The sequence below is a fragment of the Corvus cornix genome, chromosome 1 (assembly GCF_000738735.6).
Source record: "Corvus cornix cornix isolate S_Up_H32 chromosome 1, ASM73873v5, whole genome shotgun sequence".
NCBI classification, from domain to species: Eukaryota; Metazoa; Chordata; class Aves; order Passeriformes; family Corvidae; genus Corvus; species Corvus cornix.
The window spans coordinates 29,859,171-29,872,208 of NC_046332.1; the positions used below are offsets into that span (position 1 = coordinate 29,859,171).

The 13,038-nt window shown below is 46.9% G+C and overlaps 1 protein-coding gene across 1 annotated transcript; it reads right to left on the bottom strand.

Annotated features, from left to right (window-relative positions):
* Positions 1-3,894: 3,894 nt before the first annotated feature.
* On the bottom strand, positions 3,895-10,264 carry LOC104690263 (single-stranded DNA cytosine deaminase). The gene is made up of 5 exons (XM_010400952.3): positions 10,035-10,264; positions 6,737-6,884; positions 6,016-6,286; positions 5,737-5,852; positions 3,895-5,443 (listed from the first exon to the last, which is right to left on the bottom strand). The coding sequence occupies exons 1-5, from the start codon at positions 10,040-10,042 to the stop codon at positions 5,390-5,392; spliced, it is 597 nt and encodes a 198-aa protein (XP_010399254.1). The 5' UTR covers positions 10,043-10,264; the 3' UTR covers positions 3,895-5,389.
* Positions 10,265-13,038: the final 2,774 nt, after the last annotated feature.

Consider the following 13,038-nt stretch of genomic DNA (forward strand, 5'->3'; position numbering starts at 1 on the left):
CACTTTTTGCATCAGTACAAGACCAGAAAATCCAGTCCCTGGCAGTGTTTTCTGCTGCAGCCTTGATAAGCTTCTTGCTGCCACCAGAGAAGACTCTTATCACTGACTGAGCATTGCTAAGTATTGGACAGAGCAGAAGGAGCTCATGAGAAGCCATCAGCAAGCTCGGATGATGCAGCCAGGCATCCAGGACACAGTGCTCTGTGTCTTTACAGAGCTTCCTGAGAGTCCAGTAAGGATGGAGACTGTGCCCCATAATCAGGCCTTCCATGTCTGCTGATTCTGCAATCAGATTCTGCAAGTACCCTCTTGAAAGGCCAGCATGTAACATTTTTCATGCTCTGATCTGTTCCAAAGAAGTAATCAGCTATGCATTCTTGCTTTCAGAATTTCTTATGAAGATCACTTTTATGCCTACATGTGTATGTTTTGGAAAATATTTCATACCTTAATAATATTTATGCAATACTGTAATAATACTTCATTTTAAGGTTTTATTTATGACTGTAAAACCAGTGTAATAAAAGGGAAAACATCAACTCTGTGGAAACTTTGCTTTTCTTGTTCAGCTCCTTGATACACAGCCTTCCCTTGTAATTCCACACTCTGGAGACATAGCTGTTTGTTGCAAACTGGGGGAACAAAATAAAAAGTCTCTGTTTTTCCAGCTGGAAACACAGAGTGGGATGGTGAGGTAGGAGAAATTGAAAGCTTTGAACTCTCTCTACTGGCAGCAGGCAAAAAGAAGATACAGGTGTATAGGGTCCTGCAGCAGTTTTGAATTTGAACTGCAAATAATGTAGAACATCAGAATGAATCATGTGGGGAGTTGCATGTGTCATGATTCCCAACCTCTTCAAGCAGGAGGCCCACTGTGTGATCCCACTGGGGAATGTGCTGATGCTGAGATCCGCAACATGCACAAAGGATGATTTGAAGAACCAGGCAGGGGCTGGTGGGAGCCATGCCTATCTCTTCTGGTTTATTAATGCTTATAGCATCCTTTGGCCATGCCAAAATCTCCAGATGTTTAGCAGACCATCAAGACAGCCAGAAAAGCTGCAGGCTGAGAAAGCAGCTCCAGTCCCTGCAGTATGAGAGTGTATCTAAGGCTGAGCACAGCTGGCTGGGGAGAGTCTCCTACGTTTATCAAATAAAATAACTCCAAGCAATGTATAGCACAGCTGAAGTTTTCTTCCCCCTGTCCAGGGCCTCATACTGGATGTCACATGCCCTCTTTCTGGATGTTATAGTGTTTACTCTTTGCTTCCTTAGGGAGCAATCAAATCACTTGATCAACGTGTAGTTTAGTACAGCAGGGTCCATAACCACTCATGCCCAGGGGTCAGCCCTTTCCCACTGAAGGCAGGAGGACAAACCTTCCATAGTCTGTTTGGAAGCTTGCCAGTTCCAAGTCAGCCCAGTGAAGTTTTCGCACCAGTTTTATCTGCCAGAGTGAATTTGCAATCTGCTGTATCCCTGCCGTGCCCCTACTGGCATGTGAGAGCCTAGGGGTGGGTTTACCACACTGGTAGCCTTTAAAGGCAACTGCAGAAGGCAGCTGGTCTGCTCTCAAATTCTTCTGGCCCTCTGGACTGGTAAAAGCATGTGCCAGCTTGTAGAGTGGGATAGTTCTTAACTGTGAATTAATGACAAGGTTTTAGAGTGGAGAGATCAACACCCTCCCTGCGCTGGAACTTGGGTGCAACAGCAGCAAGAGCAATGGAGTTTTAGCCATATCTGATGTGGATTTGGAAGCCTGAGGGGAAACCTGCCTAAGACAGAAGTGTATGAGAGGTTTAAAAGCCAAGGCAGCCCTCAAAATACTTGCCACCCTTCGGTGCCTCCCCATCTGCTATGACCTCTGCTCTTGCAGCAACCCACTTTCTCCTTCCCCAGTAGAGGCTCTGCTCATCATCACTGGCATTGTCTGAATGAGGGGTCTCTTCTCTGCCAAATCCCTTCATGTTTCTTCTGTGAACCAAATGTGACTTCCATCACTGTGAATATTTAATACATATGTGATGAAAGAATGACATTTCTGCCCATAGGAATGCTAAAGGGTCAGCACCAGGGAGAGTAGAAAAACGTACTCAAAGACAATGCTGGACACAAAAACATCTAGGCTGAAACCCCCTTGAAGGGACAAGTAGCAAGGGACGACACTCCATGACCCTGAAACCCCTTTCTGTCCTGATTTCCAAGTAGCAGCACGCAGGAGAAGAAGAGAAAGCAAGCAGGGAGAAGACATGGCTGTGTTTGCAAGGGTTTGGAGTGTGTCTTTGCATTGTTTAATGGTAATCTGTTTCTTACTATTGCAAAGTCCGAGGACGCCGTGTACTGACCTGGAGTAGTGCTGCGTGCAGCTGTGGGAATGATGTCAGTGTCCTGCTCTTCAGTGGGCATGTTCTGGGGGCTGTCTGAGAGACAGGCTTTGGGAGCTGTTTGCAGCATGGAACAACAACCCTTCAAGCCAACACCCTCACACAGGGTGCCAGACACCCCCGTGCACCAGGAGATGGCAGCCATGCCCAGATTTCCACACCAGCAGCCATCCCGTCCCGTTTGTCCTGTCTCCTCTGTTATCAAAGACCTATCCTCTACAGCTCCCTGGATGTGCCTGTGCCTTGTTCACTGCTGCAAACCCCAGAGTGTTGATCAAGTGAGACTGGGGTTTTCAGCCAGCACCAAGGCCCCTGCTCTGGCTGTTCCCCACAGTCTGGGGAGGAAATGTCCTCCCAGAAATCACAAGCCCCCATTTCCCACAGCTCAGGCAACTGGGGTGGGAGATATATTTGCCACAGTCCCCTTGAGAGCTTAGCTGTTGCCCAGATGCATAGAAAGGAAAGAGACACCTAGAATAGCACACCCACAATCTCCATAAGGCTGTAAAGATAAATGGCCATCAAGAATATAAAAGCAATAGCAAAATGTTCACTATATCCACAGTCTACAAAGCAAGTAAAATATCTTCTGTTAAAAAAGTAAGGTTACTACGTAACAGTCACCCTCCAGGGAGTTATTCTTGGCAGAGACACCTAAAGCATTTGAGGTTGAATTAATTTAGAAAGACAAATTAAAGAATGTCTTGTAACAAACAGTATGAATTGGTATTTGTGAACAGAAAAAGTGCAGTTAAAACAATCTCTGTAGCAAAAGAGCTAAACTCCTTTAGCTGTATCACATGGATTAACTCTACAGTCCACTCTGAACTTAATCTGACTTATGTTCAGAAGAACCTAAACATAGGATATATTCTTAATGTAGTTCATGATTCTTTTCATTTACTCATTGCATTTTTTCTCCTCCTGTACAACATCCCCTGGTGTCATGTTTCAACAAGTAGCTTCAACTCAGTGCTAGTCAGAATTTAAGCAGAAGCCAATTCCTTTTCAAAGGAGTTTTCCTTCAACTCCTTTTTTAGAAAATATTAATTTTTCTAATAATTTCACTGAGAAGGACAACAGTGTTGTACAGGCCAATATCAAAAGTTGAAAGACAAAGATTCTTTATACATCTTTGCTTCTCTTCTTGTTTTGTGAAGCATATTGGGTCAGGACTTCTGCATCCAGTGTGGTCAATTACAAGTCATGACTGGGGACAATAGGCTGGCCATCAATGAAAGAAGCATCTCAAATAACTTCAGAGATTTTTGGTAGTATTTCCAAAGTACCCAAACAATTTATCTGTCTTGATCTGCTGGGTCAATAACTGTCAATAACTTCAAAGCTACAAGTAAAAGCACAAAGATAGTTTAATAGTTCCAGGCTGTGTCTCCAGAAACGAGAAAGATGACCTGTCAATCCTCTGTGTCAACTTTACCTCCTTCATCCACATGATACCAAAAAAAAAAAAGACAAAACCAGGTGCTAGTTTGTAAGACCTTTATTTATATAAATAATATGCACCATATGAAACAAATATACAACACCATGCTCGCAAATTAATGCTTTGCAAAGGACTCTCATTGCTATTCCTGGTCGAAATTTCTCAAGCTGAGAGTGCCTCGGGAGCCTGAAGTTGTAGGAAGCTTGTGATGCACCTGGTTGTGACCTCTCCTAGCAGGAGGAGGCCCTGTAGGAGCAGGGCTCTCTGCTGTCCCCCTGCAGCTGGCTGAGCACCAGAGGAGGTGTTTTGAGGAGCTTCCAGCCTTACCCAGAAAGAGTAACAGGACAGAGCAGAGAACTTGTAGCCATCATGAAGGAAATAGAGCACACCCAGAGTGTGGGACACACTTAGCCTTGTCAAAGCCTCAAGAAGTTAGATTGGAGAGGACAACCCAGCTGTAATTTAGGTGCTGGGAAGGTGGTGGTGAGCAGGCAGGTACTATGAACCCGTATCTTCAGCTTGTAAAGGCTGTGTCCACCAGATCAGATGCTAATGGGGTCCCCTAATGGAAACAGAGTGATTGCCAGGCAGGAGGATGGTTTGATTTTTGCCCCTACAGAAGATATCTATCTACAGGCTATAGAGCTTTGCTTATGCCAGGATTTTTTTCTGGCCAGCTCTCAGTACAGTCACCAACTAGACACTGCTGGCCTTATTATGGGCAGTAAAAGACCTGGAGAAACAGAAGACTGTGGGACTGTAAAGGTGCCTCTAGCAGAGGCAGTTGGCTGGGGAAGGAGCATATTGCACGTCTGGCGTAGAGGGAAATGCTCGGTGGATGGAGAGTACTCCACACAGTGGGAGCTGTGGTGCTCTGCACACAGTCCACTTACACAGACCTGCTGGCTTCAAGTGAGGTTCTCAAGCTGAGCTACCTGGGCTGTCACGGACTCACTTCAACACTCTCAGCTGAGCTTTCCAACAGCTGGCCAACTTTGCTGTTAATACATAGGCTGTACCACTACAGTGGTGATGGTTTTCAACTTCCTACCCACATCCAGAAGGACAAATAAACCATTTCACAAAGAAGGACACAGAGCAGCTGAGTGTAGTTCAGCTCTAAGAGCCAAGAGATGTGCTCCCCAAAGCCCTCATAAAATGTGCAGGTCAGTGGAGTGCCAGTGAGAACACAGCCACATAAATAGCTTTGCAGGCTGTCTGCTCCCACCTGGGCAAGGATAAACCCAGAGCTCCACATAGTGGATCACCTGAATTAGCTCTGCAGGGACTGAGGGGGGAAAAATCATTCTCTGGCAATGTCACTGCAGTCCTGGCTATTCCCAGTTAGCAATGGATAAGGTGTGAGCCTGGGGAACGTGTCTTCAGAAGATCAGCCTAATTCTCCTTGGAAATAAAAAAGTAAGGATAGTTTTATCTCTAGACACAGGGCTGGAAGGAGGAGAGATGCAAGGAGGGAAAAGATAAAGATCTGTCATAAGGGAGAGTTGGAAATCAAAGAACAAGTGTTTGTGAAGTCTTCTGATTGCTGATGACTTTCACTTCAAAGTCCCAGGATTTTAAAGGCATCTCGCAAATCATCTACTTCATACAGTGGCTGCAGGACAAAATATAAATGGGAGGTCAGTTGTCAAGTGAGCAGGAACCTATGAACATGAGGAAGGACTGGCAGGAGATGAGATGAGAGGTGGAAGAAGGGGAAGTGAATGAAAAGAGGAGAGATGAAGAAAGTTGGGGGAAGAGGCATAAATGATGTGGAAGGTGAAGACGCACGAATGAATGGAATGGCAGATGGCAGGGATGAGAAGCAAGAGCAGATAGGAATTGTAGTGAGGAAGACAGGAATAAGATGAGGGAAGAGGCACTGGAAGAAGAAGAATTGGCCCTTACCAGGAGGATTCGTCGAAGTTTCCTGGCGAGATGGACGGAGTTTTCATGCAGCCCTTCCCAGCCTTTGAATGTCTGTTCCCTGTTCTCCACAAATGTGTTCCAGCAGTAGAAGTAATCTGCGCAAAGTACAGGGGAGTTACAGGGTGCTCAAGAGGACACTGACCTCTCCTAGGATCACTAAACCATCGCACTGCATCTTTTCCTACCTTCTCTCCCCCTCCTTGGTGTCTCTAAGCCCCCTTAGTTCACCATCATCTCTTTCTTGCCCGCAAAACTCACCTTTGAAGGTCATGATGGCAATTTGTGCCCCTGCCTTGTGCAGGCGCCTCAGCCCCTCGGGCTCTGCCTTGCGGTCCTCGCAGAAGTAGAGGCGGGCCATGAAGATGCGGAGGGTCAGGTTGGGGTAGGAGCGCAGGAAGTTGGCGATGTGCTGGGCGCAGTCGTAGCAGGGGCTCCAGGAGGTGAACCAGGTGATTCGGTAGCAGCGTCCCGGGTCCAGGTCCCAGGCTGCGATGTAGCGCAGGAAGAGCACCTCCACGTGACAGCCCATCTTCGGGAAACGGGGACAGATACGGGCAAGGCGTGAGGTGGGGAGGGAGAAGGGTGTGAGAGGGGCAAGGAGGGAGGTGTGGCGTGGATGGGGTGTGAGGGGAGGAGAAAAACGGTGGGGGTCAGCACACATGGAGAGAAGGCACGGCAGGCACAGGAGGGCACTGATGTGGAGGGATGTACAAACGGGATGAGCGGGACCTAAGCAGGAAGGCAAGTAGACTGGTAAAGCAGCAGGCAGTGTGGATGTCTTGCTGGTAACACACTCGGGGGTAGCACAAAGGACAGGTTTACCCAGAGGCTGCATCCCTCAAACACTGTGCACCAGCACAGCGTCCAGGTGTGCCTGCGTTGCTGTCACAGCCCTCTGTTCCCTGCTGCCCCGGGCAAAGTGGAGCTGCAGGCACCTCAGCATGGATATAAGAACAGGAGGGCAAGGCATTCCCCGTACCTGGTTGCGCAAGTATCCGAAGTCCAGGGAGCACGATGTGGCACTGTCCCGGCGCTTTACGACGTAGCAGAGGTAGGTTTCACGCCGGCCCTTGGCCTTGCGCAGGTTCCTGAAGTTGTAGAGGAAGAGTCTCCTTTGCATGAGGATGCTGCAGAAGACAAGAGAGAATTTACATTAGCCCTACCCTGCAGCCAGCAGTTTACCACGTCTTTGTTGAGGGCTCAGAACCAAAAATATCCTCTTCACATCCAAGCCTCTCAGTACGAGAAGAGTGTCGGTAATTTGCATGAAATGTTCTAGGGAAAGGATGCAGACATGACTGTGGGGATGAAGCAGGTGACCTCGTGAGTGGAAACAGTATGTGAATTAATAGTGATTAGTCAAACAGCAACTATGGCTAGGTAGAGTGTGAAAATATCTGAAAACATCCAGAACATGGACACCAATGAGGGAGAAGGATGAAGGCCTGTGAAGATGAGAGGGTCTGGAGTTCAGTCATCAAGAGATGTTATTTTTGCGATATGAAACCCTGAAAATCCACTGGGGCAAGGGATCGATCAAATTAGAACCTGTCCAGAGAAGACTGTACTGAATGTATTCCAAACATTGCTTAAAAGAAAAGCAGAGTTGAAAGTGTGCAGAACTAGGGAACAATGCCATCCACTAGCTGATGGAATATATAATGGGTAGGCATGCTGATACCTCTCCAGGCACAAGCACCATTTCCACAGCAGACAGACATGAAGACTGGCATGGGCCTGCTCCCGTGCCCAGGGACCATCCTGGGAAGAGGCAGCAGGAGCACAGGGCAGGTGTAAGGTGGTCATGAGCCATGTCTAACAGCCTCGCTGCCAAGCGGAGGGACACAGGCAGCTGGGTTCATTGAGGTGAGATACTCACCTCCCCCGCAGCAATGCAAAACAGAAGTGAATAGGTTAAAAATAATCACATCCTTTGTCACCTTTTCCCACCGTTAGGCTGATGTTCAGCACAAAGATGGGGTAAGTTTAAGAGATACTGAGCTGAGTTTTCCGGAAGGTCTCCAGTGAAGTGTAGAAAAGGGGAATTTGGGTTTGTTAGGAATTTAAATCTGAGAGTCTAGGGACATATATACACCCCTCATGTGTTTGCCAATGTCACCATAAAACTTGAGCACTGCAGAGAACTTAATGACCAGCTAACAGGCACCCTCTCTGCTCCTCCAGGAGCTTCTGTCCCTTGTGCACCCTCACACAAGTACTCATTCATAGAGTCACGCACATCCTCTTGCCTTTTGTTACCCAGTGACATGCTCTGAGGTTGTGTAACACTCCCTACTGCTCCTCACCTGCATCAGACACATTGTCCCTCAGGCACCCTTGCTCCCCTTGTCCCACAGACAGGCAAACGACTCTTTCCTGTCATGTCTCCCTCAGCCTGCAGTGCAGAAATACCTGTCCTGCTCACACAGAAAGAGGAAGCACAGGCATACTCTGTTATGCCACGCTTTGTACAGACAGGCTCCTGCAGAAGCACATCACATGGGAGCATGTCTTAGAAGAAAGTCCACAGAGAAGACTGCACACACTCAAGAGGGTAAAGCATCCCCACTAAGCATTCCATTCAGCCCAACAACAGTCTGAGGCAGCTCCTGGAGGTCTGTCCCATAAGCACTAAGGTAGTCTGGCTCTGTTGGGCTTGCAGGCTGTATCAAGAGTAGAGCACAAGCTGATCCCACTGCCTTTCGTCACCCCTTTCTCTGGCTGTTCTTGTTGGGTGTGTGTTTCCCATACCCACAGAATGTTCTTCATCATCTTTCTCACACTTAGAGCTGACTCACTTCCTACCACCTTAGAGTCACCCTATTTCCCTGCCTTTGTACAAACATTTACAAATTAACACGTGTATATTCCTAACACACACACACATTGGTCTCCTCACAAAATTATCAACCAGTGGTTCACTGCAGGTTTCTAAGTCTTAGATGTGTTATTGCAGGGATGTGGAGAAGACTGTCCTCTGTAACAGAGGTGCTGGAAAGGGGGCACCTGTTCTGTGGTGGTAGATCCTCAGGTTGTCCAGAAAGGATAACCCAGAAAATTGCACAGTTGTGATAGGTCAGAGGCTTGCAAAACTCTTACCTGGGGTGTGCCACAACTGCAGAAAATAGAGCAGAGGCACTGTGCACAATTCAATTGCTTGCTGAAGAAACAAGCCAGGTGAAAAACAATTACAATTATGTTGATGTCTCATTAAAACCCATATGGAAAAAATACTTTTTATCACATCAAAAACATAAGGGAAAACAGACTTTCCCTTTTTTCTCTTTTTTTTTTGTGTGTGTGTGTGTGTGAAGTTTTGAACAAAACCATTTGCTCTCAAAATGTTTCTGATTCTTCTTCTAATTGTTCCTTTTCTCACCTCATTCAATTTTTCTCTATTCAATGTTTTTGTCCCTGCAGAGTAGCATGTGGATGCAAATAAGAGTGAAGAAACCACAGAAAAATAAAATTACGATCGCTTAGATTATTTTTCAGTTTCAGAACAAATTGAAGACAATTTGAATCACAGAAGACATTTGTTCAACTAGAAATGTTCATTAACATCAGATCTTTTTCTCCCTTTCCTCTGGAGTTCACTGTCTCAGGGTTTTTTTTCCAGGGAGGATTTCAGAATATGGCTGGTGCAAACAGAATAATGAATGAACAGATGTTGTGGGGAGCAAGGGAGCAGATGTCTAGTTAGGTATAAACTGCTGGATACACATGCAACTCCTATGGCTATAGCATAGCTCCAGGGAAAGCAGCAAGGACATGGGAGTTGTGATCATACCTGGGCACTGAAGAAGCAGCCTGAACAGAGATCTTCTCCTCAAATAAAGACTAATGAAACCAGAGTGAAGCCCCCTGAGTGTGTGCATAGGATGCAATTATGGAGAGTCATAATAAGCTCACAGAGTAATTGCAGTGCAAGTAGAGGATTGAGGTGCTTTAAGCGGCAGATAGCGTCTGACTGTTCATCCTTCTGTTATCATTCTTTGTTTCTAGAAAAGAAAAACAATGAAAGCAACAAAGAATAGCCACAAGAAAGAAATGACAGAGAGGGAAAGAGTACAGGTGGCAGACAGTCAAAGAGAAAGAACAACAGAGACACAGAGATGCAAGTTGCAAGAGCAGGACAGGCAGGGAGTCAGATCACTGAGTCAGGTGGGGAAAGGGAAAGGGAAAGGGATGGTCAACACCAGAGGGAGAGCAAGTTAATTCTGACAGAAAGACTCTCATCTCTCATATGAGTAAGAAACTAGAGGCACTCATTTTACCTGTCCATGACTGCCAGGGTCCCTCTCAGGTGATGGGATTACAGGGAGGTTATCTTGCAGGCTCTGTCTGTGCAGCCCTCTGACCTGATGTACAGAAATGTGGACTGGCCTGCGTGTCCCCTCCCCATTCACCCCTATCTACTCCCTTCTGGCTTTCATCGGGGTGTGGCTGGGGGAGGAGTTAGAAGGGTCTCTGGAGCTGCAGGAGCTGAGAAGTGTTGAGATGCAAAGGGGCATCAGTTCTGAAAGATGCTCAGCACCCATTGGTCACCACCCCCCACTGCACTCCCTGTTGGGCCCCCCTCCCGCCTGCAAAATTATTCTGAAATAATATCAGTAGCATAACAAGGCAGGAAACATTGTCTAGTGGTTAGAGGGGGGCCTGAGAGCTTGTGTACCACTAGCTTGAATGTGGGCAAAACCACACCATCCCTCTGGGCTTCACATCACGCAGCTGTGCAGGGAATGGGGCGACCCTGCCCTGCTCCACTGCAGAGGCAGCTCTATGCAGCACTCTGGAGCCACCCCGCTGGAAGGAGCTCAGAGAACACCAAATTGTTGGCAGTCTTTCCCCACTCCACTGTGACCCCCTGAAAGGCCTGGCAGTTGCATGGCACAGCACCGAAGCTGCAGACCAGAGTGAGAGGGACTCAGGTCCCAGGGTTCAGTGGGGAGTGCCTGGCCCCACTTTGGCACCTGAACATTGCCACGGGTGTCTGAGCCCTGTCAACACACCAGGAGCGGTGGCAGACCTGCAATGCAAAGCCCTACACAAAGCACCAGTGGGGAGTGTCTGCCAGCTACTGGCACTGGCACCAAGATCTGCTGGTGGCAGGGTGACTGTCAGGACCTGCTGACTGAGGTGTGCGCTGTCACAGCCAGGCTGGCACTGAGGATGCACAGGCTTTGCCCTGCCAGCACCGCTCTGGGCTGCCCAGGCTCTGCTCCTGCCCAGGCACCCATCCTCTCTGCAGGGCTGAAGGACAGCTGAGGGATGGGGCAGTGCCTTGGGCTGGGCAGGGTGCTGAGGAAGCAGCCAGGGCACTTTCTGCTCTGTTTCTACCTCAAGTGGGGCATGGCTGAGAAACAGGGCTTTTGTTTACCTCACGCTAGGGTAGTTCTTCGTTTTTTCTCTGCTTGATTTACTTTCCTTATTAATTTTACTGGTTTTCAGAATGCTAAGGCTTTGTGAAACCAGTATATGTAAAAACATGCAAAGGAGAGATGAGTTGCCAGAACAGAGCAGACTCTCTAGCCCAGCACTTGGAGAGGACTTGTTTTTGAGAGCAGAGAGCATGGCATATTTCAGGAAAAGAAGAAGCACTCCTGGAAGGCTCAGGCATGGGCTGTCCTACTCCTGGGGGAAATGCCTAGGTGGGACACATGCTCTGTGAATACACATTTTGGCAGCTGCATTGATCTCAAGAGCTGTGGCAATTATCCTCCTTGAAGATCTGACTCCTACTGTTTGACCAAAGCTAGAAGAGACTGAAATCCTTGAGAATCCCTGTCCTACTTAACAGAGTCCAAGAGGACAGTCCTGCTAATGAAACAGCTGTCCCCTTTCAGCCTTTGCTCTAGTAGCACCTTGTGACAAATCTCCTAGGTGAGACCAACACCAAATCACACTTTAATGCTAGTTTTTTCTTTTAATGATTCAAAGAGGGCATTTGTTACACAGGACATCAAAAAAAGAGAAAAGCAAATAAAAAAGCAAAACACTCTGGGAAATCTGCTTCTTAGAGATCACAACTGGTTTTGTTTCATCTGATGAATTAAGGTAACTTCAGCTTTATTCTTGTGCTGGCTCTAAATTTTTATAGCCAAAAGATTGCAGAAAATTTTATATAACATTTTCTACTTTGAAAGGAGTCAATAAATATCTCCATGGTCAGCCTGGTCTTCCCTATAAATTAAATTGGTACAAAATTATTTTTTGAAGATTTAATATGTCAAGTCTCATAGAATTTTAACTCGATCCTTTCTCTGGTCCTGCCTGTAAGTGGAATTTACTCTTCCATGTTTAAAACATGCTCTTTCCCTTAAATGTTGAGAGCTTCTTTGCTCTCCACAGAGATAAAAAAGAAAGAAGGGATGAACAAAGGGATGAAGTATAATTAATGGCAGGTCTCTCAAGTTGAAGCAATGCCCTTTGGTTAGACAGGTAACTTCCCTCACGCGTGAGGTGCAAGAGCACAAAGTCAGTGGTACAGATTCTCTGCCCCTAGCACTAATCCCCAGAACAGAAACTTGCTGGTGTGGATGTGTTTTAGTGTCTTGCAGCAAGTCTAGGGGACATTTCAAGAGGGACCTTCGGCTCCTGCGCAGTTCTGCCTAAAGCAGGAGCTGCACTCTCTTGCCACAGCAAGATTTTGCTCATTAGCAGATGTCACCCCTGCTCTGGTTTAAAAAAAAAGTAGTTTGGAAAACCGTGGAAAGGTTGCTGATCCCTGGATCTGGTTGCTTGTCCAGCTTTCTCCCTGGTTGTAAATTGCCAATTCTTTTACATATGTCAAGCATGTGCTGGGAGCTAATACACAAGGAGGTATGCTGACCACTTCAGTTTTCTTTCCTTTCTGCTCAATGCAAACCTATTTGGAGAGGGACCTGAAGATGGGAGAGGAAAATACTGAAGATGGCTCCATCACTGTTTCTGATCAAAGCCCAGGTCAGTTAAAGGCTGGTGGGGATGGCTGGAAAGGGTCCCTGTGCTGCTGTGTTTGGAGTGTTATCTCGCAAGAGGCACTGCTCCAGCTTTTCGGGATCATGGAAGGATGTTCTAGCCTCCCTTCAGGTTTCTTGTGCTCAGGGCTTTATTTTCTGTCTTGGCGTGAGAACAGAGAAATAACAGCTGGATGAAGAATAGTGGTCAGGTGTAAGGTGGAGAGGAGGGATGTAATGGTTTACTTTTACGAAAGATTCAGAAAGCAAACTACCAAGAAATTAGACAGCAAAAATGCAGTGAATAATTAAAATTATCTAGCCCCAAAGCAGAGGAGAGGTT